Source organism: Panthera onca, chromosome A2 (genome assembly GCF_046562875.1).
Source record: "Panthera onca isolate mPanOnc1 chromosome A2, mPanOnc1 haplotype 2, whole genome shotgun sequence".
NCBI lineage: Eukaryota > Metazoa > Chordata > Mammalia > Carnivora > Felidae > Panthera > Panthera onca.
The window spans coordinates 2,269,810-2,296,532 of NC_138340.1; the positions used below are offsets into that span (position 1 = coordinate 2,269,810).

Consider the following 26,723-nt stretch of genomic DNA (forward strand, 5'->3'; position numbering starts at 1 on the left):
TCACAAGGAAAACCTCACCTGGGTATTTGCAGACCGTGTTTGAAATCAGGGATTTCACAGTTATGCTAGGCACAAGCAAGAGTCCCACGGAAAATGTCACACACAGACTATTTCCCACCGTCGGCGCTGAAATCGCAACGTTGTTGTGATCCACACCTTCTGTGTTGTTAGGTCAGTGTGTTGTCGGCCGGTGACAAGGTCATACCGGGGGACTGAGGACAGCAGAGAGGAAAGCCCATTCCGACATTGGCTGGAATGACTACACATAAGTATTACTCTCTGAAGACACAGATATCTTTATTTTCCATTTATACTACCAACTTCCTGTACATTTCCTCTGCCATTTCCTTCCCCAAGTCCCCGTGGAACCGCTCCCCTTACACATCATCTCAGACGTGAAGCCCAACCAGCCCCACCCGAAATACCGCCAGACTCCCACCACGCCAGATCAGTTGCTACCTCTGTGTCAACCGGGGCAGATCAACAAAAGCATGAGTGGACTATTCTGCCTCCCCTGGGAATAATACAAGGAGACACCACTGGGTGAAGCATTACGAACCAATTACACATCGGTCCCAGTTAGAAGTGTCCTGTTCAGCACAATTCCCAGCAAGGAGTAAGGGAGGAAGGACACGTTTCCATTCTGGGGTCAGTTTTCCATTACCCCTCTGAGGTATGTGGACAGCACACACTGGGAAGCAGCATTGCCAGAAACTGTTAGTTTCCTCAAGGCAGTTCTGCCTGGAGCTCCGTGTAATAACGGATTCCCAGCGCAACTAAGACTCACAACAGCAACAACGCTGTTTTTTCTAGTTGTTGACAGACAAGAAGGGAAGATGAATGTGTTTGGGTCCCCTCCCACACTCTTGAGCTGCAAGACCATGACTCTGGGAGGAGGCCACTACATAAGCAATATTTGGATTTTCACCCATTAGGAGTTAAGTCACTGTAAAAAAAATTTTTTTAATATTTATTTATTTTTGAGAGAGAGAGACAGAGCCGAGGGGCAGAGAGAGAGGGAGACACAGATTCTGAAGCAGGTTCCAGGCTTTCAGCTGTCAACACAGAGCCTGGTGCAGGGCTCGAACCCAAAAACTGTGGGATCATGACCTGAGTCAAAGTCGGATGTTCAACTGACTGAGCCACCCAGGCACCCCATGAGTAAGTCATTTTACTGAGAAAATCATGACGGCTGTAGAGGAATTAAACAAATACAAACCAGAAGGAAAATGTCATAATGTTTATGTACTTAGCACTATCAACCAAAATATATATTTCAAAAAACTAACACAAGAACTTAATCTTCTAGAATGGGATATTGTAAACTAATTTCTCAGTTGTGAAACATAAAACATATAATCTTTTTTTAATTTTTTTTTAACGTTTATTTATTTTTGAGACAGAGAGAGACAGAGCATGAACAGGGGAGGGTCAGAGAGAGGGAGACACAGAATCTGAAACAGGCTCCAGGCTCTGAACTGTCAGCACAGAGCCCGACACGGGGCTCGAACTCACGGACCGCAAGATCATGACCTGAGCCGAAGTCGGCCGCTTAACCGACTGAGCCACCCAGGCGCCCCAAACATATAATCTTAAAGTGTGCAACAGATGTGGAGCGCCGGGGTGGCTCAGTCGGTTAAGCATCCAACTTCGGCTCAGGTCAAGATCTCGCGGTTTGTGAGTTCAAGCCCCATGTCGGGCTCTGTGCTGACACCTCAGGGCCTGGAGCCTGCTTCAGATTCTGTGTCTCCCTCTCTCTCTGCCCCTTCTCCACTCACTCTCTTTCTCTCTCAAAAATGAATAAACATTAAAAAGAATTATGCAATAGATTTGAAAACCTTGGTAATGAGACCTCTATGAAGCAATGTAGAAAACCATGTTTGACCAAAAAAAAACCAAAAAACAAAAAAACGCATTGTTTTGAATCACATATTAAAAATGACAGAATTAAACAGTGGGAAATCACACATAACAACAGACAGTCATTAAACATACTGGGTTTCTCTCTTAGCAGTCAGCTATAGGGGAAAACTCCCACAAACTGCCAAATACACTCACAGGTGCTAATTTCAATCATGGAAACATCCAGAAAGAAGAAATGCAGGGTCAGCACAGCCTCTCCACAACGCCACCAGGGACAGAGGTTTCCTGCATCTGTGGCTACAGCATTCGATCTGTCAGGGGGGAGGGAGGCAGGATACAGACCTACCCTGAGAGGGACAAGCTGCTTACCACAGAAATCATGTAAAGAAAAAGCATGGAGATGAAGGGGTCACAGGATAAGAGAGCTCGCTAAGCACGACAGCCTCAAGAGACGGCCTCACGGACACAAAGAGTCACAGGGCAACGTAAGGATCCGTGGGGACCGGGAAGCCAAGACGGTCTGTCACGGGACAGCTCGTGGAAGTCTCTGGAACATGCTAACAAGAACTAATGTCAAACTTTTCTTACACGGGGGCTGTTCCAGACGGTAGACCAGAAGCCAGGACAACACGCCGTGACTCGGGCCCACCTGGGTCCCCACGCGTCTGTCCCCTGGCGGCACGGAAGGATGGAGAATCACGGTTCCTCACTGCTGCTCTCCAAGCCCCACACAGCTCCTCTTCTCAGGGCCTTCCTCTCAGAGCCACACAGAGGAGGACCCTGGGACGTACGGCCTCCCGCCTCACAAGGCTCACAACGAAACCCAGCAGAACTAGCCGGACACTACCTTTCCACTTCAAGCCACAAGGTTTCTCTTCTTTTTTTTTTTTTTAAGTTTATGCATTTACTTTGAGAGAGAGAGCGAGAGAGCGCTATCAGCACAGAGCCTAACACAAGGCTCAATCCCACGAACCGCAAGCTCATGACCTGAGCCGAAATCAAGAGTGGTGCGCTTAACCCACTGAGCCACCCAGGCACCCGCAACAGTTACCCTTCGTAACTCAACAGGTCATGACTGATAAACAACCGAGACCAAAGGTGATGAGCGAAGGTCAAACTACAAACACAATCAGAGGAGACTGTCCTCCTCCAGTATCCTTGCGCGTTTACTAACGTCCATGGGGAACACAGGTGGGCACACGGCAGCACCAGCACACGTGGAGACACAACTTTCAATAATAAAGACCGCAAGGAGGGGCAGGGCGGAGTCGGGGAATTCTAGTCTCTGCACCAGAGGACGAGATACACGTACAGACCACTGATCGGCCCTGGGTCCAGAAGACATCGTCGTGGAAATGAGACACATTTTATAGAACTGTACAGTCTTTTCATGTCTGAGATAGCAAAATATATTTCATACAGAAACTGGGGGTGTTCAGGAATGTTTTATCTTGGGTGTTCATATCAGCAGCATGCAGTGGAAATAAATACAACAGAGACCCCTATTACAGACGAGGCACTTCTGAGGCACAAGCAAATTTGTAACAAAAACTGCCGTCCAGCCCTGACGTTTTATGTACAAAATAAATGAGGTGCTATGCCTGAAGGTTCTCCAACATTCTTTACACTCGTACATCACGTTTCTTGCCCATGTGTCTGACCGGACTTACAATAAGATACGAGGGAAAATCGCGTGGTTGTATATTCAGGGTTTCTCCCCAGTGTGCATCTTCACGTGCGCCCGCAGGTTTGTGGGGTACCTAAAGGCCTTCCCACAGTGCGGACATTCGTAGGGTCTCTCCCCCGTGTGTGTCCTCACGTGCGCCCGCAGGTTTGCGGGATACCTGAAGGCCTTCCCGCACTGCTGGCATTCGTAGGGTCTCTCCCCCGTGTGCGTCCTCACGTGGACCCGCAGGTTTGCGGGACACCTGTAGGCCTTCCCGCACTGCTGGCACTCGTACGGTCTCTCTCCCGTGTGCGTCCTCACGTGGGCGCGCAGGTTCACGGGATACCAGAAGGCCTTCCCACACTCCTTACACTCGTAGGGTTTCACTCCGTTGTGCTTCCTCGCATGTACTTGCAGGGAGGAGTGACAACTGAAGGCTTTCCCACAGTGCGGACACTCGTAAGGTCTCTCCTCCGTGTGGGTCTTGACGTGCGCCCGCAGGTTCGCGGGATACCAGAAGGCTTTGCCGCACTGCTGGCACTCGTAGGGCTTCTCTTCACGGTGCGTTCTCACGTGCTTCTGCAAGGACGAGGACCAACGGAAGGCCTTCCCGCACTGCGTACACTCGTAACGTTTCTCCAAACTGTGTGCTCTCACGTGACCTTGGAGGGAGGAGTGACGCGTGAAGGCTTTCCCACACTGCTGGCATTCAAAGGGTCTCTCCCCCGTGTGCGACCTCACGTGTTCCTGAAGCGACGTGGAACTACTGTACGCTTTCCCACACTCCTTACACACATAGGGTTTCACCCCACTGTGCATCCTCACGTGCCTCTGGAAGTATCGGGGGTGTCTGAAAGCCTTCCCACACTCCTTGCACTCATAGGGCCTCTCTTCGCTGTGCGTCCTCACGTGCTCCCGGAGGGATAAGGAACAACTATAGGCTTTCTCGCATAACGTACATTCATAGGGCTTCACCCCACTGTGCGTTCTCACGTGTCTTCGAAAGTATTTGGGACAACTGAAGGCTTTCCCACACTGCTGACACAGATAAGGTCTCTCTCCAGTGTGCGTCATCAGGTGTCCCTGCAGGGATGCAGGGTACTTGAATGTCTTGCCACACTCCTTACATTCATAGCGTTTCTCTCCAGTGTGTGATCTCGTGTGTTCTCGAAAATATGAGAGGCAACTGTAGGTTTTCCCACACTCCATACATTCATAGGGTCTCTCCCCAGTGTGAGTTCTCACATGACGTGTAAGGTAGGAGTGATACAAGAAGGTTTTCCCACACACGTCACACGCATGGACATTCTGTCCACAGGGACCTTGCACGTGACCCTGAAAGGAAGACGTGCAAGTGAAAGCTTTTCCACATTTCTTGCACTCTAGAGATATTTTACTACTGAGACTCTCCGCGTATGTGTCAGATGCTCTCCCAGCGTCCTGACCTTCATAGGGTTTCTCTACAAGGTCTGCGTCCACGTGGGTGCTGTGGCTCGAGACAGAGCTGCAGGCCGGGCCACACTCCTCACCAGGACTAGGTTTGAGTCCTGGGTGAGATCTTCGCAGTTTCTCAAGGAAGGAACCATCTGCGAAGGCTTCTCTACACTTAGCACATTCACAGGATTTGCCTCCAGTGGGATACCCCTCATGCACAGTAAGACTTGTAATCGGGTTCAGGGTTTCTCCACATTGATCTCCTTCAATACGTTCACAGACACTCTCCACCAAAGGACTTCTGTTCAAAATAGGAAGGCACACGGTTAGGGGATGACGCTTATAAGTGATCTCTTTATTAATGACCTATTGATGTTTGTTAATGATTATCGGATTACTAGTAGCCATTTTCAAGGAATGGGCACGTTGGTGGTACCGCCTATACTGCTGTAAAGTGGAAGAAGTTACGTGCTCAGGAGAAGGGCCCAGAAATGCCCTGTCAGGATTTCTTACATGTGGGTTCTCCCAATAAACATTTTGAACTCAATTATGTTTCTGATGATCAATATCTACATCACATTTATGAAGATATTATATTGTATAATTCCAACTACACAATTACGGGGCTAGGTTTATACTTTTTCTTTAATTCCAAGTTAGTCAATCAATCTGGGAAGATCCCCCTTTCTCCTACGGGGAGAGGCACTCACCTCAAACGCCTCTCCTGGGATTGGGACTGATCACCAATGTTATGAAACACCGGGTTTTCTCGAAAAAGAGCCCAGGGATCATTTCTTGTAAATCTTACTATTTTCTCTTCACTGGATAGTTCATTCTCCAAAATATTCAGCTGAGTCCTTGATCCACAAGTTTTAACTTGAGTGCAACAATCTGCAAGAATTGGGAGCATAATTTAAATTCTTGGGAATGATCTGATGTGTAAAGGTAAGAAAACAGACCATATGCAGATTTCTATTTATATACTGATCCCAAATGTGAATGAAGTTCATCAGAATGAATGGACAGGTGACCAAAGGAAAATTCTGAGGACGCTAGTGATTTGGGGCTTTGGCAATAATGGGAAAAGTGTCTACAATGGAAGCCCATTCACTTAGAAATACTTCAAAATAGATGGTGACTAACGTGGAAATAGGTATTATCAGAAAAGCAAAGTAGGGGGCGCCTGGGTGGCTCACTCGGTTGAGTGTCCGACTCTTCATTTCGGCTGAGGTCGTGATCTTGAGGTCCTGAGATTGAGCCCCGTGTTGGGTGCCTTGTTGAACCTGGAGCCTGCTGGGGATTCTCTCTCCCTCTGTCTCTCTGCCCCGCCCCCCCCCCCCCCCATGTTCACACTGTCTCTCTCAAAATAAACACATATTAAAAGGACAAAAAAGAAAAAAGAAAATTAAAGAAAAGAAGGAACTGGGCAAGATACACACATCCACACGCTACCTGTGTAAGAGGTTCACCACATGCATGAGGATGGGTGAAAAGTCCAACAGGAAAGCAGGTAAATGACAACGACCACCCTTCTCAAACAAAGACTGAGTCTTGTTTCTAATGGGTGTCTCCAAATGCCATTCTTTTCTCCAGAACCTGGTCCAAACGAGGGTTGCTGGACTGTTCCGAAGGCACAGAGGCCCTCAGTGAAGCCCGCCTGCACCGTCCCAGCTGCCATTGGGAGGGTGGGTGGTGTGTGTGGCTGCTGGTCCTGCCCCTGGAGGACAGCTCGGCAGGAGGGAGGATTTGAAGAGCAACAAGCAATCTGGAAGACGGGCTGTTTAATTTGGTCTTCAAAGTCACCGAAGATGACGAAGTGTGAGTTTAACTGCAGGATGATTACCATGAGACAGGTGTATTAACCAGTGTATCTTCCACAGAGCAGCACTCTCTGCCCCAGAGCAACACTGGAGACCATCCCCACACTGATAAAATTAGAGAGTCTCAGACTTTGATTAAGAGCAACAAAACTTTGTGTTCCTGGAAAAGGTATGTGACTCCAGGTAGGCTCCATGAAGGCTTGGACCGTGTCTGTCTCTTCTGCAACGCACTCCCATTCCTCGGCCCCAGCAAAATCGGACAATCGTAAGAAACATCTCTTCCCTAAAAGACTAGTGAAGGTATGGAGCCATCCTTACCCACGGCGGCCAGGTTCCTGCAGGTCTCCAGCATCACATCTCTGTAGAGCTTCCTCTGACCTCGATCCAACAAAGCCCACTCTTCCGGGGTGAAGTACACAGCCACATCCTCAAAGACCACAGAGGCCTGAAACATACCACACACTCTATTGCAGCAAAGTTCCATCATCACCCATGTGTGTGGGAGGATGAAGGGTGACAGGCGGGGAGCTGCACTCCATTTCTAGGACCCCTGAGTCACAACAGAGGGTGAGGACAACAGCTGACATGGACTTACACACACCCAATTTACTGGGTTATTTCTACGGAGACACATCTGAGCAGACCAGCACTGTACAGACTGAAAAGTGAAATATTCACTCGGACAGCACACAAATCGGAGGACACACGTTTGGCTTGCTCAAAGACGATTATGCCTCGTCAGCTCCAAGAACTGGGACCAGAATGTCAGGATGTTGTGGACACTTAGATTCCAGTGCCGCTCGATGTGAGGAGCTCTCGCCTTGGAAGGAACAAGTCAAGAAGCCTGGTGGCGTCCCCTCTCTTCCGACAGAGGCAGACATGACCCTTTCCGCGGATTAGATGGACTGTGGGCATGGGCAAAGGCCTGGGCCCGGGTGCCTGGCACACCTAGTGTGCAAAACGAGTTCTGGATGCTGAAGAAACTTGGGCGTAAGCAGGGCCTCTGACCCAGTGCCCAGAATTCAAGGAAAAGGGCACCAGAAGGAAGAGTCCCTGAAGGATTGATGGGGACAGATCCAGAGACAGCTTTAACAGAGAAAAAAAAAAAAACAAGGCTAATTCATAACTTTAGAGGAATAAGGGTTGACACCACGCTCATGAAACACAGAGTAAAAAAATTATTTTTTTAAAAATCAGAGATTGCTTAAGCAAAAACTATGTTCTCAAAACTTAATGAGAGAGAGAAAAAAAAAACCCCAACCATATCACCTAGAAGAAAGGAAATTCTACTTCAACTGTAGTTGTAACTGGGGTTTGCATATCACACACCTGTTAAGTCTTATATTTCAAACATTTCAAAAATGACAACCATAAAAAATAAGAAACAACAATATAAAGAAAAATAATATGATTAAATAATGGGTAAAGAAAGTGAGTGGACACTTCTCCAAAGATATACAAATGGAAAACAGGTCGATGAAAAGATGCTAGACATTCGTCACGCGGGACACGCACCTCGAACTACCAGCAGAGGCCCCTTCGCACCCACCACACTGGCTATAAAGACGCCCCGGGAAGCGCTGGCGAGGACGTGAGCAGGGCGCATTCTCCTTCATTCATCCTGCTGCGGATGTAAGAGGGGGCGGCCGCCTTGGAAGAGTCTGGTGGACCCCCAACACGAGCAACGTGGAGTTCCCACCCAACACGGCAGGTCCGCTCCTCGTATCCACCTGCCCCAGACCCGGGAGGACGAGCGCCATCACACACACGCGTGCGCACGCGCTCTGCTCTCCGCGGCACGACTCCCGATCGCCAGCGATGAAAACCACCCAGAAGCCGGGCACCCCTTCCAGGCCGAGTAAAGGCGACACGACTGAAGTGCAGTCAGGAGTCCACAGGGGAAGCTCCCCAACCTGCCGCTCAGGGCCAAAGGCAGACACAACACGGAGAGACGCACCAGCACACCCATAATGCATCACTGCTCATGCAGGAGGAAGGAAGATGATTTCCTGGGGTGGCAACAGCCCAGCCAATGAGAGACAATCATAGCCCAGCCAATGAGAGAGAGCCAGGGCTCAGCCAGTGAGAGCCACAACTCAGCCAATGAGAGACAGCCACAGCCCTGCCAATGCAGGATAGTAGCAGCCCAGCCAATGAGAGACAGTCACAACCCAGCCAATGAGAGACAGTCACAACCCAGCCAATGTGAGACAATCACGGCTCAGCCAATGAGAGAGAGCCAGGGCTCAGCCAGTGAGAGAGTCACATCTCAGCCAATGAGAGATGACCACAGTCCAGCCAATGAGAAGCCACTACACATGAAAACCCCAGTTTGCTCAAAAGGACTTCGTGTTTGGGACAGCCCCTCCCAACGGCCCCGTCTCCTCTACAAAAGAGTGTTCCTCCCTTTCTTTTCCAGATTTTCCTGTTCTTTTGCTGGGGCTTCACATGTCCCAAATCATAATTCTCTGCTATTCCCAGACAAGCCATTTTTGGGTTTATTTTTAAGGTCAACAGTGCATCACGATCAGCCTTGTTCATGACAATTAAAATCAACTCCAGTTCTCTTTAAAGAAAATTGTCCACCTGTAGATATAGAATCTACCCGGGTAGCATCTAAGTCTATGTTTATTAAAGGGCAGAGCCAGTTATCTTTCCCTTTTCACTAAGAGGACCGGGATAGAATGGTAAAATATGTCCACTGCAGATTTAGTTTGGCAAACGGCTCACACACATCCTAGATGAGTTACAAAAATACCACTAAAATTCTTTATTTTGATTTACTGGTTTATTTTTATTATTTAAAAAAAAATTTTTAATGTTTACTTATTTTTAAGACAGTGAGCATGAGCAGGGGAGGGGCAGAGAGAGAGAGGGAGACCCAAAATCCGAAGCAGGCTCCAGGCTCTGAGCTGTCAGCGCAGAGCCTGGTGCAGGGCTTGAACCCACGAACCATGAGATCATGACCTAAGCCAAAGTCAGACGCTTAACTGACTGAGCCACCCAGGCGCCCCATTATTTATTTTTTGAAGTAGAGTCCATGCCCAAGTGGGGCGTGAACTCATGACTCTGAGATCAAGAATAGCACGCTCTACCAACGAAGCCACCCAGGTGCCCCAAAACCACTAAAATTCTTGATTTTCCATTCTGGCAATGCAGGTTCCTAAATAAAACCAGAAACTAACTAGGTTCTCCTATTCTTGCAGAGGGCCAGGACACTGGAAAAAAGACCACTTGCTACCAGTTTAAGTGCTCCCATACCTGCATCCCTCCAGCCGGCCTTTCCAACGTCCTCCTTCCTCATCCCCAGTGACGGGGCTCTAGGGAACCACAGGGACTCTTCCCAGTCCTCCCTCATAAGCAGCTCAGAGAAACCATTCTCCACATCGGGAATGAATCTCTGTCCTTGTTGACCGGAGAGCTACATTCTCGGTGCCCAACCCCTTGCTGTAAAGTAGCTTCTGCCTGGAAGGACTAAAACAGTTCCAATGGGGGGGGGGGGGGGGGCGGGGGGGGGAGGCGGCATCTCTAGTGAACGTTAACAGGTTCCTGTCTCTGAACCCACTCCCCTTTGTCTAGACCCTTTGAGAGATAGTTCCTACACTCCTATTCGACAGAGGAAATAATTCCAGAATCTGAAAACAGTAATCGAAATAGCCAACCAAAGGAAATACATGGCCATTCCACATCGTTTATCTGCTCTATCTCGGACGCACCGTAATGGACCTGGGGTCACTGATCATTTGTCTCTGTTGGATTCCCTACCCTCCTCTTCCTGGGCAAAATCCTTAAGCGATATTGGCAGAATCCACAGTGTATCTCCCATCAAGATGAAAATAGATCTCTCAAAGGACCTCCTTGCAATTAATCAATACCTATAAATAAAGAAACTCTTGGGGCGCCTGGGTGGCTCTGCTGGTTAAGCGCCCGACTGGATTTCAGCTGAGGTCATGATCTCACAGTTCGTGAGTTCGCCCTCCACGTTGGGCTTCACCCTGACAGCGCGGAGCCTGCTTGGGATTCTCTCTCTCCTTCTCTCTCTACCCCTCCCCACCCTCCTCCCCTGTGCGCACATGTTCCCTCTCTCTCTTTCAAGATAAATAAACATTAAATTTTTTTTTTTATTAAAAGAAAAAAGCTCTTTAAGGCATCAGGCCCATAATAGAACATTACAAGCCTCAGAGGCCCATCATCCTCTACACTAATCCCTGTAATGGCCTGTTTTTACTGGTGTGAAAACCCCACGGCTGAAGACGGAGGTTTGTCTGGAACCTCTGAGCAACATATGCCATTGTTAACCCTTGGTACCCTGTGCTTCCTAACCCCCATAAACTACCGACCCAGTTCCTACTGTATGCAAATTCCAGGAGGAATACATGACTCCCAGTTTTTATCAATAGAATAAAAAATTTGGAGGTGCCTGGGTGGCTCAGTTAAGCGTCCGACTTCGGCTCAGGTCATGATCTCACGGTTCGTTGAGTTCAAGCCCCGCATTGGGGTCTGTGCTGACAGCTCAGAGCCCGGAGCTGGCTTCGGATTCTGTGTCTCTCTCTCTGTCTCTGTACCTACCCCACTTGTACTCTGTCTCTCAAAAATGAATTAATGTTAAAATTTTTTTTTTTTTTTTAATTTTTCCCTGAGTCTGAAAACTGCCAATATTCGATTAGCTACTTTCAGATCTAGGGTCCTGGTTCAGAACCATCATACAATTTGGAATTCCCACATCACTTCTGCCTTCCCAGTTGTTACGTGCCAAAACGTTATAAAAGTGACGTACCCACGAGGAGATAATCTCCAACGCTTACTATCTTCATAAATAGGGACTGGAGATGAGAAGTGCCTGACACTGCTCCCCTCTAATCTTTCTTGTTACTCAAATGTCACCTTAACGAGTTTCCAACTGCTATGTGGTTTCCCTATGACGTGGGACATGACGATCAGGAAAGATCCTTCGTGGCACCAAGGAACAAAACCACTAAATATGGAAAACTGCCTCTTAATGATGCATTTAAGAAAGGGTCTCTATCAAAAGGGGAAATTGTGAGAATTAATACAGGGAAACCTCGTGAAGAATGGAGTCAGGAGGCCAGCAGGTGGAGTTCTGACACCCTACCACTCATGGTCAACTGCAGACCCAACAACAAGAGGAGGACCCTGCGGTTACAAGTGGGCATCACTTTACTAGAGCAACAGGAGGAAGATTATTTCCCGGTGTGGTGACAGCCCAGCCAGTGAGAGAGTCACAGCCCAGCCAATGAGAAGCCGCAATACTTCCGCGTCCAGCTTGCTCCAATGGACTTTTTGTTTACGACGTCCCCCTGCCCAATTCCCAGTTTCCTCTATAAAAGAGCCTCCCCTCTCCTCTGCTCTCTGGCTTGCCTTTGGTCTCGTTGTAGCCTGCTTTTCCGAGTTGCAATTCTCACCTATTCCAGGATGAACCCATTTTTGCTGGTAAAATTAATGACAGTTTTACTTTGAAGGTCAGCAACCCATTTCAAAATGACCACCGTGTATTCAAACAATGGGATGTTATTCAGAAATGCGCACAACGAAATACTGATCCAGGTACTGATTCGCAAAATCAATGAACCTCGAGAACGTTAACAAACTTCACGAGGACACAGAGCAGGATATCATTTATACGGAAATGTACAGACTCAGCAAATCAATAGAGAGAAAGATTGAGAAACTGTCTAGAACCCAGGGCAGGGATACACTAGAATGGGGATGACCACCCACTGATGCAATTATCTTTATGGAATGATCAAAATGTTTTAAAATGAGAAAGTGAGAATGGTTGAACAGTTCTGTAACTGCAATAAATGCCACGGAATTTTTACTTTAAGCAGATAATCTTCATGGTACGGAACCTACACCTCCATGAAAGCTGTTTTTAAAAAGTCATAGGAGCTAAAAATATATCCTCCTTCATCTTTTGGCATTTGTAATCAAAAACAATAGAAATCGGGCAAATTAAAGGAAGTATGAAAAAGAAACAAAATTACAGTTTCGGAGATTAAGCAGATTGAGGAGACACTACAGGTGTTTTAGAACAGAAGGAAAGGAACGAATGTGAACCAACTGGTAACATACCTGAAATGATGCAAGGGAACAGAGCATCTGAGGATGTCCTTGGTCATTAAAGAAATGAATTCCGTAGATTCAACTACCCCCACACTCTACATGCAAACCTCAAACACTGCGTGAGCCAAGCACCAAGTATTTTAACATCTGTGATTCCCAACTGCAGAAAGGAATCACAGGGCATTACCAACACAGGAAAAGAATAACTTAAATAGTCTTAAACGCAACATGCATACAGGCTAATCCTTTTTTCTTAATTCTTTTTTAGTGTTTATGTTTTCATTTTTAAGAGAGAGTGCGAGCGGGGTAGGAGCAGAGAGAGAGGGAGACACAAAATCCGAAGCAGGTTCCAGGCTCCGAGCTGGCAGCACAGAGCCCGACGCGGGGCTCGAACTCGTGAACCGCAAGATCATGACCTGAGCTGAAGTCGGAGGCTTAGCCAAGTGAGCCTCCCAGGAGCCCCAGACTGAAGTCTTTTTAGAAGGAAACCTTATACATAAATGTAGAAATAACCTTTGACAGCAAAACCAAGTCTATTTTATTCCAGAAATGCAACACGGATTAAACACTGATTCTTCAAGAAGTACAACTTATGCCACTAATGGAAAAAAAGACAAACAAACCCCAGGCTTCCAATCCATACAGGCTGAGGACACGCCTGCCTCACGTCACCACACACGAGTGACGACTGGCTTACAAACCAGATGGAAACATGCACCGTCAGAAAACCATGGTGTCCACACTAAATCTAGAGCCGACTCCCTATTTGGTGGTGAAATGGGAGATCGGGAACAACTTGCTGAGGATGTATATGTACATGCCTGCGAGGGCTCGGCCAGCGCTGCAACCAAAAACAAGGAATTGGTGGGGGCGGCCGGCGGGGCTCAGTCGGTTAAGTGTCCGACCCTTGATTTCGGCTCAGGTCATGATCTCGCTGTTCATGGGTTGGATCCCCACGTTCAGGCTTTCTGCTGTCAGTGCGGAGCCTGCTTCGGATCCTCTGTCTCCCTCTCTCTCTCTGCCCCTCATGCTCTTTCTCTCAAAAATCAAACATTAAAAAAAAAAAAAATCTGCCAAATGCATGTGAGAAGAAGGGCTGGTTCCCATTTAAAACCTGTCCCCGCTGCACGTACCACCAGGATGGGAACGAAAGGTGCCTTCACAGGTTACTTTGCATGGTTGGAGACCAAGAGTTTAATAAATCCCTCTTTATCTCCTCCTCTGCACTTTTAGCTGTTAGATAAGTGAGGTTTTCTAAATTGATTCACATGAAACCACATTTCAAGCCTTATTTCTTGTCTGAGTCTTCTCAAGCATCCAAATGTGCTTCTCACCCTGAGCTACCGGTAATGATAGACGGAGAAATCTCTCTACTGCTCAAGTGCAGTACACGCTTGATGTTTTGTAATCGTTTAGAGAGCAAACTAACAATGTAGTTTCGCCTAAGGAGAATATTGTAACCGAAAAACATTTTTTCCTTTGCTCCTAACTCAAATGAGCGTGTAGCTCGCGCCCGAAAAGAATAGAAAGATGATCACAGAAACGGATTTTTAGTTTGCAGGAGGCAAACTCATAAAAAGAAATCTCAGGGTACAATGAGTCACTAGAAGCGAGCAGTTGAAAATTAAGTGTTAAAAATACTTTCTAACATTAGCCTTTATAACGGCTATTAAACTAATTTTCCTTAAGTCCTAAGATATGTCTCGTGAAGGGTATAAAGTAACTTAATGGAAAACCTACAAAACGTCATTCAGTGACACCACAACACAATGAAATAAATGAAGAGATGCTGTGTGTCTTCCAAAATGAGACCATAATATCAACTCTCCCAAAACATCAAGAGATTTAAAAAAAAAAAAAAAAAATCCCATTAAATCTGCAATCAGGTTTGTTTGTGGCTTTGTTATGGGATTTATTTCTGTTCTCTTTGAACTTAAGACTTTGTTTTAAGTCATCTCTCTGTCCAACGTGCAACTCCAACTTACAACCCCAAGATCAAGAGTCACATGCTCTACTGACTGAGCCAGTCAGGCGCCCCAAAGGACACTATTTCTCATATTGCAATGTAACACAGATTTCTCAGAATAGGGGAGATATGTTACAGAACTGGTGGGACTTTGCCCAATAGAAATCAGTTTTTAAAGTACGTGAATATGGGGCGCCTGGGTGGCTCAGTCGGTTAAGCGGCCGACTTCGGCTCAGGTCATGATCTCTCAGTCCCTGAGTTCGAGCCCCGCGTCGGGCTCTGTGCTGACAGCTCAGAGCCTGGAGCCTGTTTCAGATTCTGTGTCTCCCTCTCTCTCTCTGACCCTCTCCCGTTCATGCTCTGTCTCTCTGTCTCAAAAATAAATAAACGTTAAAAAAAAATAAAATAAATAAAATAAAATAAAGTACGTGAATATGAAAACATGAGAAAACTCTGTTTAGAATCGAGTGGGGAAACCAGCAGGGGAAGCTCTCAAGCTCTAAACCTCACCATCAAGAACAGGACTTTGCAAGTCTACATGAGGTATATTACTGTCCCAGGAGTAGGAAGGAAGGGTTTTCCTGCCCTGGCAACAGTCCAGCCAATGAGAGACAATCACAGTCCAGCCAATGAGAAGCCACTACACCTGGATTCCCGTAGTTTGCTCCAATCGTTGTTTAGTTTCCCACAGCCCCTCCCAATGCCCCCTCTCCTCTAGAAAAGAGCGTTCCTCCCTTTGTTCTTCCGTTTCTTCTCCAGACTTGCCTGTGGTTTTGCTGGGGCTGGCGTGTCCCAAATTATAATTCTCTGCTATTCCCAGGTAATCCCATTTTCGCTGAAAAATAACTGGCAGTTTTAATTTTTTTAATTTTTTTTTTTTTTGAGAGAGAGAGAGAGAGAGAGAGAGAGTGAGAGTGAGTATACGCAGGGGAGGGGGAAGAGAGAGGGAGACACAGAATCCAAAGCAGGCTCCAGGCTCTGAGCTGTCAGCACAGAGCCCAACAGGGTGCCAAACCCTTGAACCACGAGATCACGATCTGAGTTCAACAGACTGAGCCACCAAGGCACCCCTGACGGTTTCATTGTTAAGGTTAACGTTAGTGATCCCAGAGAAGACCCCAACCACTCCAGGCTGGCGAGCAAACAGGTGCAGGTCCCACAGAGCCCAATGAGCTCTCTGTTTTCTCCCCAACCCTGAAGCGGAGGTTAAGTTTTGTGCTGGGATCAGAGCCCCACTCCCTGGGTCTGCGCTCTCCTGTGTCTGTGCTCTCGGGGAATTATTCGGAACCTGTTTTAGGGGCTTGTCCTTTCTCAGAGAACTCATTTTTGTTCCGACTACTTTCCAGAACTGGACTGTTCCTCTTGGAACCATGCCTGTTGGAAATGCGCTGGCCCTTCGTCTGACTTCTTCTGGAACAAGGCTACTCCTGTAGAGACCAGTGTCTATAAACTTTTTTTCTGGTCTAGAAAAAACTACCAAGAAATGGATTCCAGTTATCAAAGCGCATGGAGGGGGGACCCAACTGGGACCCTGGCCAATCTTAGGTTTAAAAACCATGGTGTGTCCTTGTGCATTTCTAACAAAATGAGCAACTGAACAATATAATTTAGAACTACAAGGGCCTTTATGGGGAACTTTCGATCTCCCCAAACTTGTTTTATTGAATATTGTTAGGGGAAAAAATTAAAAATTAAGAAGAAAAGAAAGGAAAAGGAAAGGAAAGAAAAGAAAAGGAAGGAAAAAAAAAGAGAAAAGGAAAAGAAAAAAATTAGGAAGTCATGAATCCAGCAAACTGAATTTGATACAGATTTTATTCAGTACCTCGAGACTTGCAAATATTTTCAGGATCTAAGTGTACCTCTTTGCAAAAGACTATTTAAATTGAACCAAGGCAAACAACTGAAATATGACAAATGGCTTTCGAAGGGTCTTTCTCTCCTGCCCCGGCTTCACTCTACACCCAGGACCTGCCTCCAACCACTTCCCTCGACATGCTCTGAACTTCCCTTTTCTTCTGAACCTGCCCTTGATCCCTCCTTACCTCAACTTGTTAACCCAGCCTCTTTAAGGTAAAGCATCTCAAGATTTGAAACCCCATGTTTCTCATGTTCCCTGGACTAAGGCAGAAGTTTCCAGAAGTGCCCGGGAACCCCCATAAGCTCGCTGAAGAACATAACACAGCTATTCAACTTACCAACATGGTTTCCCAGATTTAGATCAATTAGTCCACATGCGTGTTGCTGGGGCCCAGGCCACACATGGGATGAAACTAACCCGAGAGAGATAGACGCCCATTTCTGGAAAGATGCTTATGACACTGGCTGGAAATCCCCGCCAAGCAATTAAGGTACCTTTTTTTTAAGTTTTTTTTTATTTGCAAGTAATCTCTACACCCAATGTGGGGGCTTGAACCTACAGCTCTGAAATCAAGAGTCACACACTCCAACAAGTGAACCAGCCAGGTGCCCCAACGGTAGCTTTTCCGAAGACTGGACGAACACAAAATTCAGGTTTCCACTCAAAAGCCTGATGAATCTGTACGTGGCTATTACAATGGACTCCAGCTGGTCTTTTTTTTTTTTTAATTAATTAATTAATTTTATTTTTAAATTTACACCCAAGTTAGTTACCATCTAGTGCTATAATGATTTCCAGAGCAGATTCCAGTGATTTATCCCCTACGTATATCACCCAGTGCTCATCCCAACAAGTGTCCTCCCTAATGCCCCTCGTCCATTTAGCCCATCCCGCCCACCCACAACTGCCCCAGCAACCCTCAGTTTGTTCTCTGTATTTAAGAGCCTCTTATGTTTTGTCCCCCCTTGCTTTTATATTATCTTTGCTTCCTTTCCCTTATGTTCATCTGTTTTGTAACTTTCATTCCTCATGAGTGAAGTCATATGATATCTGTCTTTCTCTGATTAATTTCGCTTAGCATAATACCCTCCAGTTCCATCCACGTAGTTGCAAATGGCAAGACTTCATTCTTTTTGATTGCCGACTAATACTCCATCGTGTATATATACCACATCTTTATCCATCTGTCCGTCGATGGACATTTGGGCTCTTTCCATACTTTGGCTCTTGTCGACAGTGCTGCTATCAACATGGGGGTGCATGTGCCCCTTTGAAACAGCACACCTGTATCCCCTGGATAAATACCTAGTAGTGCAATTGTTGGATCATAGGGCAGTGCTATTTTTAACTTTGAGGAACCTCCATACTGTTTGCCATAGTGGCCGCACCAGTTTGCGTTCCCACCAGCAGTGCAAAGGGTTCCTCTTCCTCCGCATCTTCGCCAACATCTGTTGTTGCCCGAGTTGTTTATTTTAGACTTCTGGTCTTTCTTCGCATGTGGAATCCACCAGGCAGCATTTAATGGGCTGGACTGGAATCTTTCTTTTTAGTTAAAAGCACCAGGATGGGCTGGGAAGCCTCGTCCCCTGCATATTTAGTTATTTTGACAAACTAGGCCACTGACACCCCACATGAAAGAAAGAGAGCTAAAATTCTTCATTTTCAGCTCGGGCAACTGAAGCCTTCTTCTAGAAGGGGCGCCTGGGTGGCTCAGTTGGTTGAGCATCCAGCTTCAGCTCAAGTCATAATTTCACGGTTTGTGGGTTTGAGCCCCGCGTCGGGTTCCGTGCTGACAGCTCAGAGCCTGGAGCCTGTTTCAGATTCTGTGTCTCCCTCTCTCTCTGCCCTCCCCCACTCACACTCTGTGTCTCTAAAAATAAACAAACATTTAAAAAAACCCCACCAAATACCTCCTAGTTTGCACTATTATTGCCAACATCCAGGACTTGTGAGGGAAGGTTATCAGCAGCCTGAATGCTCCAGGTGGGAGCCCTCCTCCCGGCCCCTCCCAAGCCCTCCTCATGCCCGACGGCTGGGCTCTAAGGACCACAGGGGCTCTGCCCCAAATTCCCTCCTGATCAGCTTGGAGAAACCACTCTCCAGATGGGGAGGCACTCTCTCTGTGCCGCCTGACACGGGACCTACACTGTGAAGCAGGTCCCGCCGCAGAGAGCTCACGGGGCTCCAACAGTGGGGTCTCTAATGAACCTGCACAGGTTCCTGCCTCTGAACCCGCCCCCTTGTGTCTAGTCCCGTGTGACAGACACACCATTTTCACGTTAGTTCCTCCACCTCTAGTCATTCACTGCACGGATCCTCAGAAGGGATCACGCTGGAATTTCATTCTCCCACAAAGGGGAAGTAATTCTAGAACTGGATGAAGGTACTCAAAATACCTAACCAGGAGATGAAATGCCCCTTGAACATCTTTTTTTTTTTTTTTTTTTTTTTTGGACAGGGGAGGAGCAGAGAGAGGGAGACACAGAATCCGAAGCAGGCCCCAAGCTCTGAGCTGTCAGCACAGAGCCCAACGCGGGGCTCGAACCCACAAACGGCGAGATCATAACCTGAGCTGAAGTTAGATGCTCAACCACTCAACTGACTGAGCCACCCACGCGCCCCTGAACATCTTTTATTTAACCCTTGGCACGCCGTCATTCCCAACCTCCAACACTACTGACATCCATTCCCACGGAAAGCAGCTTTTTGATATAACTACCCTATGCAGTGCATTTTCATGTTCCAGTAGGGATGACCCATGTGTCCGCTTTGATGTGAAAGGAATAGAAACACACCAGGGCACTCACGCCCAGGGCGGCACAGGCTTTCTTGCTTTTCTTGAATCTCAAAAGCTGGTCTGGATGATGGAAAACTGCTGAAGGCTCTGCTCTCTGATGACATGTAGACGGTTTGGGTCTCTGCTCCCCTTCTCAGACCGCTTCCCGGGAAGCCCGAATCCACCTGTTACCCCTTTTGGCCTTGAAAGGACAAAATGTCTCTAAAGAAATATTGCAGGTTGCTCAAACTCAGGATCGATACGTAGGGCGCCCGATCCTGGCCCCACGTGAAACCCCTTGTGACTGCTGAGCACGGACACGGCACCTTCCGACTCCCCGTGCAAACAGGAAGCGCCTCTCACTGACGCACAGGTTCCATGCTTTACTGACGACTCTTATTTACAAATGGAAAATGGCAAATATCGTGCTGGGGATGCGACTCCAAGTCCCTTGAGGTCACTGAGCAGCACTTTACCTTTGGGCTACTTCGGCTCAACATGCTGAACAACTGGCCCTTCCTCTGGCCTTGTACCTTCGCCAAGGGTAAAACCACAAATGTTTATAAGGCCGGTCGCCATGCCTGTAAGGGAGCTCATGACCTTGGACTATTATAGAGACAAGATGTCCTCACCCACATGGGAACCAATTAAAAATGGCTCCTCTGTCCCAATTTGATTAGATGCCCTACTTGAACTGACTTCTCTGGCATTACGAAGGGTCCTGGCTCCAGATTTGACTCCCTGGAGGCCAACAGAAGCCATTTTTGCTGACATTTTTTTCCAAACAAAAACTCGAAAACAAAAAATGAAAAGCAACTCAAGAAAACCGAGAGGCAAACCTCTGTCTTGGTCCAAAGGGATGTTCTTCCCAAATAATACTTTAGAGAATTGCTAAGAGATACCCAACAACCGGCCCCATGAAGGATAAGCAATATTGGAAATCTAGTCACTGTGACTTCAATAAAAAGGGACAACTCTGGTTTGGCCCAAATAACAATCTGGCCCTTCCAGAGATGCTACCACAGCCCAAACTCACCACTACACATGCGTGAAACCCCTGGCCCGAAACAACACAATATGTTCAATCCCAAGATTCATAAATGCACAGGAAGCGCCTACTCCCTGGTCCCACCTGTCCAAGTACAACCCAGGGACGTCTGTTAACACGAGCGGATTTCACACAGCTCCCTCTCTCACGGACATGAATACGGTTTAGGCATGGCTTACATGTTATGTCACTGGACAGAAGCCTTCTCTTGTAGATACCCCACTGCTTATCCTGTGGCTGCAGTGCTGTGAGAACCTACTGTCTCACCTGGGGAACACACCTCTCACTTCACAGGGATCCAGGAACCCAGCTTACCAGCCAGGTGCTTCGACAGGTCTGTTCTGTTCAGCCCGTTTTACACCTTCGCTGTGAGTACCGTGCCCCATACGCAGGCTCAGTTGAACACATTAATGGCACTGTTGACACTCAATGGACACACTGTGTAGAGACCCCCTGACACACACACACACACACGCGCGCGCGCGCGCACACACACACACACAACCACCATGTCCGAAAGCACTGAGGTTGGTCCTTCGAAATCTCACATCCACCCTCCAGGGCCTTCAGCCTCCCACCCTGATATATCACAGCACGTCCAGTGCAGTGACCCCTGCTCCTTTGACCCTCACGTAGAGGTCAACGTTGGAAAGGAGTGATCACCTGACAGTTTTATTTTTAAAGTCATCAGTAATTAGGGGCACGTGGGTGCCTCAGTCAGTTGAGCGTCCAACTTCAGCTCAGGCCATGGTCTCCCAGTTTGTGGGTTTGAGCCCCACATCGGGTCCTGAGCTGACAGTGCAGAGCCTGCTTCAGATTCTGTCTCCCTCTCTCTCTGCCCCTCCCCTGCACATGCACTCTCTCTAAAAAATAACAGTAAAAAAAATTTTCAAGTTATCGGTTATTAGAACACTTGGCATTAACAGGAAGAAAAACACCCTGATGGGCAAAGGGAATGTACAGATACGTGCCCCTGATTTATGCTGGTGGATATATACCCAGCAGGTGCCCTAGGACAGCAGCAGAGACAGGGACACTGGGACACACGGGGCCAGGGAAGACCGGTTTTCTAAAGGGTAAAGACAATCATCAGCGTCATGGACAGTAACTGAGTCCTGTGGATTTAACTGTCGTGGAAACGAGTGGAACACACAGAAAGTTCCAGCACGTATGATTATGACCTGAGCAACGGAGGAGTTTTCTCACAGAACAAAAGATGGTCATCTACACAGGAAAAGACCGGGAAGTTCAACTCTACTAACAACGCGAAGGGTGCATCCACGCAGACAACACAGAGAAATGATACACCCTGACCTGGAGAAAACACAGCAGGCAGAAATGAAACAGACAAATGTCCCCAGGAAGTGAAGGAAACAGATCATCAGGAAGAAGACACGTGAGTTACAGGAGACAACACGCTGGAAACGCTTCCATGGAAGAGGGAACCCCACACGTGACAAATGCTCAGCCCTGGAGGAATCAGATAAACCAACGTGCGACGTCCAGGAGACCCCGTGTCATACACTCGAGCTGGACGCCATGAAGTCTCAAGTGACGGGACCCAAAACCGACATGTGGTTCACACTCCGCACCCCGTTCCTGCTAACGTGTAACTTACGAGCTACAACATGCAATGTCCCCCCGGCGCAGAAGGACTTACGAGGCTTTCACCCTGGAGACAAGACCACACTGACGGCAACAGCAGAGCCCACAAAAGGAAAACATGAACTGGAGACCCCACGCCCCACCATCCCGGGACGGAGGGCTTCACCGGACACACTGAGCCGCAAGCACCCGCCCGAGAGACACAGACGAGCCCTGGGCAGCCACACATCACCGGTGGCACTGCTGACATTCCCCTCTCGCCCCACAACAGAGATCAGGTCGAGTGACGCCTGCTGGGGGGTGACGACACGGAAAGCTGCCAGCACAAAGAGGTATGGCCAAGGGACAAAAGTCCTAAGTGTCACCCACACTGGATGCCCAGGGCAGCGAGAGCCTCTCCAGGAACAACGGGCCGAGCACCAGAGCAGGAGCCGTTCAGATTGGTCACCCATGGCGCCCACACCACACATGACACCCCAGTGCAGAGGGTGACACCCAGTCCCCCCATGAGCGCCAAGCTCTCCCTGCTGACACCGGTCCTCTGGGATGGAAGGAGGGGACCAGAGACCCCTGGGAACTGAACTCTGAGCTCCACACGCCCTGAACCCCCTCCTCTGGGGCCACAATTCTCACCAGAGAGGAAACCCTCCCAGTTTAGGATCTGAACCCTACACGCTCTGTGTTCATGACCCTTCCAATGGCACTTGACCCCGAGGAGCCTTCCCTCAGTCTGACCTGCACAGACTTCCTGTTTCCACAGATCCCACTTAACCCCACAACCCCTTGGACGATGCCAACACCGGTCCTCGGGAGACACCCCAGGGCGGCCCCAGCCCCTTCCCCACTGGTCCCCATTGATCCTGGGGGCTGGAGGCCACCTGCAGGCAAGCGAGACCCTACCACACCTTCCCTCGCCTCCCACCAGGCCCACCTTTGGGGGTGGCCGGTCCCCAGCCCAGAGGAGGCCCCAGCTTCCAGCAACCCGGGTCATCCGAATGACACGGGGACCCCAAGCTGCTGTGTGGACAACCAGGTGCAGAATCACGGCTTCCACCCTGAGGTCAAGGCCACAGTGGGAGGGGTGGTCTAGGGCTCCTGTGTGGTTTCACAAGCATGGAAGCTGTTTATCCCTTTCAGAGAACGGGGACCTGGTACCGTTAGAATTGAACCCGTCTCAGTTCACAGAATTTGTGTGCGTCTCTGACACCGGCAATTCCCAGGGGACAGATCAGGAAGACAGTTTTCCACCTCTGGACCCTGCGTGGAACCGTCACCAGCATTTGGATGAATCCTCTGATCCATGACTCCACCCACCTGCATGAAGGTGTGGAGCCTCCTGCAGAACCGCCCCCCCCAACCCTCATGGAGAAGGACAGTTCTGTCCTGAGACACTTTTCCCCAGGGGACGCTCTCTGGATAAAGCCCCCAGTAACCCGAGTCAGCAGGGACAGGAACGACCTGACACACTTACTACCCTCTGCCCTGAAGGGGAAGAAAGGAGGCAGAAAGAACTCGCATTTTACACCTGCTCAACACAAGGCTGGCAGAGGACAGAGCCATCAGTGCTGAGCTGGACAGGGTGACAGGTCCTGCTCACAGGTGACATGCAGACGCCTACCTGAGCCCTGAGCTCCCAGGAAAACCTCAGTGGAAGGGAAAGGCACTCCCTCCCCCACCCTGTTGGGGTCTGGAAAACAGCAGGCTGCACGAGGGCCCCTCCCCCGTCAGACCAGGAGAAGGCTCACAGGACGTCCCCCTGTTCACCCACGACAGGGCCACGCACAGACCCCCACACCCACACTTTGTGCCTCATCTGTGAGCAGCTCAGCTGCTTGTCCCCGTGACCAAGGGGCACAAAATGCTGGCTGGTCCCACTTTGCTTTGGCTTCTCTCCTTCCTCCAGACCCCTGAACGTGGGCTTGCTCTCAGCCTGAGCCACACACAGCCCCTCCTGGGGACAGGGGGACAGGCTGGCCTCAGGGAACCACCACGTCAGCACCACACCTGCTCATGCTTGGTTTCTTTCCTCCTCTCCTTTTACACAACTCTTGAGACACTCACAGGTCTTATACTCAGTGTCCTCCCTGTCGACGTAGCCCCTGTCCATAATGCAACAGCCCCCCCCCAGCTCCCCCCCGCCCAGCCCTTGCCCCTAATGCAACAGCCCCCCAACTCCCTGCCCGGCCCCTGCCTCTAGTGCAACAGTCCCCTCCCTCCCAGCCTTTGCAATCATTCTTCTCAATACCGGTCTCTCCTCCTCAATTCGGATTCTTCATTTGACACTGGTCTGACCAACTGTCGGCCACCGCCCCTTTCCTACCCAGTTTATCCAGGCCACTGTCCTCCCCACAGGCCCCTGACATTGCCTCCCCATCGGCACGTGGACAGAACTAGCCCTGAGTTGCCCACCTGAGCAAAGAAACCTCTGAGCACAGGGAGCCCGTTCCCGTCCAAACACCTTTCGGTCACTGCTCCTCATACAGAAAGCCTGTTTCTGAGTATTGGAGGTGCTGGGGGTGGGGGGTGGGGGGTGGGGGGAGTCTCCGAACCCAGCGTCCTCTGCAGCGGTCTTCGGAATGTTACAAACAAGACACCAGAGCCAAAATGGAGTCCCTCATACTAAGCTCCTTGTCACCAGACCAAGAGTTAACTTAATTGCAGTTTCGGCCTCTCCCAGAAATGCAATCTTAAACCAGTCAATCAGGAACGACCTGGTCAGCCCTGGTGAGGTCGCCGGGCTGCTAGACCCCTGCCCTCCCGGAAGGAAAGGTGACCTCCCACCACCCATCCACTTTTTGTCTAACAGAACTTCCTGTCCCCACTCCTCCTGCCTGTGAGCCCTTCATTTTGCGCAGCTCCTCCGGGCTCCCTTGTATCCGCGAGATGGCATGCTGCCCGATTCATGAATCATTGAATAAAGCCAATTACTCAGCTGAATTTTGTTTTTTAGCAAGAACAAAGTCTCCTTAACCAAGTATGGATTTGATTTTATCTGTCAGGTGGGGGGCGGGGGTCTTCCACCTCGGCCACCCCCACTTGCCCCCGAGCCCTTGATCGCCGGCGCTGGGGTCCTCCCACCCTCGCTTCAGACCCCCGCCCAAGGACGACCCGGGTGGGGACCGGGAAGAGGAGGAAAGGGCAGGACGCTGCAGCCCCACTCCCGGCCGAGGGCACAGGCTCGGATTAGGACCCCCAGGGGCGGTGCCACCTGGGCCGGGGGCCCCCTCCAGCCGGTTCCGGCCGGTTCGAACCAGCCCCTCCGGGCTCCGCCCAAACCCGCGCACTCACCATCTCGCAGCCCGCTCCGGACTGTCCCGGCGTCCAGGCAAGCGGCTGTACGACACCGACCGCGACACCGAGCTAGACGCCGCGCGAGGCAGGTGCGCTCCGACGCAGGGCAGCAGGGCAGCGAGGGACTCGCCTCTGGAGCGCGCCCGCCCCCCGTCCTGATTGGACGGCGCTACGAGACCATGCGTCCTGATTGGCTCGTCTTCCGGACCCCGCCCCCTCAGAGACCGGGCCTGCGGTTGCCCACCCACAGTGCCTCCGCGCCTCCGCACCGCCCCTGCCCCCCCTGATTGGACAATCCTCCCAGACCCTGCCCCTTGCGCCCTGAGTGACAGGTCATTCGGACACACGTGTCTGGCCAGCGTGGGCTTAGAGCTGAGACCGCTCCCTGCGGTTGGACCTCCGGCGCCTGCAGCTCGGCCACCCATCCTGCCTGCGTCCTCCTCCTGGACCGTGAGATCCTGACTCAGTTTCCCTGCGGAGCGCCCCTTGTCGGGAGCTTGGACAGGAGGGGACAGACGGGAGGGGCTGGTGAGCCCTAGGGTCAAGGGTTGGCGCGGGGGCGAGGTGAAGAGCGGATCTGTGACTTTTGTTTAAGAACAAAGATCCTCCTGGCGCCTGGGTGGCTCCGTGGATTCAACCTCCGACTTGGGCTCAGGTCCTGATCTGGCTGTTCGTGAGTTCGAGTACCTTGTCGGGCTCAGTGTTGACAGCTCAGAGCCTGGAGCCTGCTTCAGATTCTGTGTCTGCCACTCTCTTTCCCTGCCTTGCTCAAGCTCTGTCTCTCTCTCTCAAAAATAAGCAAACATTTAAAATATATATATTAAAAAAGAACAAAGAGCCTCAACAGTAAGGGCAGAGCCAGGGTCCGTGGGTTTTGACCTGTGACCTTTCACGCTAGGAGGCCCCGCCTCCTCTCCCGTCCCCCACCTCTGGGACTTGAGGTCGGTCAACCTCACCCCTCAGCACAGCCACAGGGGTGGGATGTTGGCATTCTCAGACCTGCGTTTTACTCTTTTCAGCCAAAAAGCCCACAAGACTGTAAAGCAACCCAAAGCGTTTATTTGGGGTCTTAGGGATTACAATCCGGAGAGCCAGAGTCAAAATACAAAGCGTGCTCCAAAATGCTAACAAGGAGAGCAGGCTTATAAAGGCAAAAAATACAAGGTTACATAAGTTGTTTTGAAAGAATTATGATTGGTGCTGGCAGAGTTTAAACTGACTGTCTAATACACGATTGGCTACTTGGCTAACAGGCATTACATGATCTCTATTTCGGTCCCCAGTAGGAGGAAGTGTTCCAGGAGGAGGTGGA

At 49.5% G+C, this 26,723-nt stretch overlaps 1 protein-coding gene and 1 long non-coding RNA gene across 2 annotated transcripts; one reads left to right on the forward strand and one right to left on the reverse strand.

Moving 5' to 3' along the window:
• Positions 1–280: 280 nt before the first annotated feature.
• LOC132677315 (uncharacterized) lies at positions 281–25,521 on the reverse strand. Its single transcript, XM_078443652.2, has 4 exons — positions 25,409–25,521; positions 7,102–7,228; positions 5,674–5,854; positions 281–5,264 (listed from the first exon to the last, which is right to left on the reverse strand). Exons 1-4 carry the CDS (start codon positions 25,409–25,411, stop codon positions 3,569–3,571), a joined length of 2,007 nt encoding a protein of 668 aa, XP_078299778.1. The 5' UTR covers positions 25,412–25,521; the 3' UTR covers positions 281–3,568.
• LOC132676606 (uncharacterized) lies at positions 15,419–16,540 on the forward strand. Its single transcript, XR_009609064.3, has 2 exons — positions 15,419–15,653; positions 16,180–16,540. It is a non-coding gene; the product is annotated as an uncharacterized LOC132676606 (long non-coding RNA).
• Positions 25,522–26,723: the final 1,202 nt, after the last annotated feature.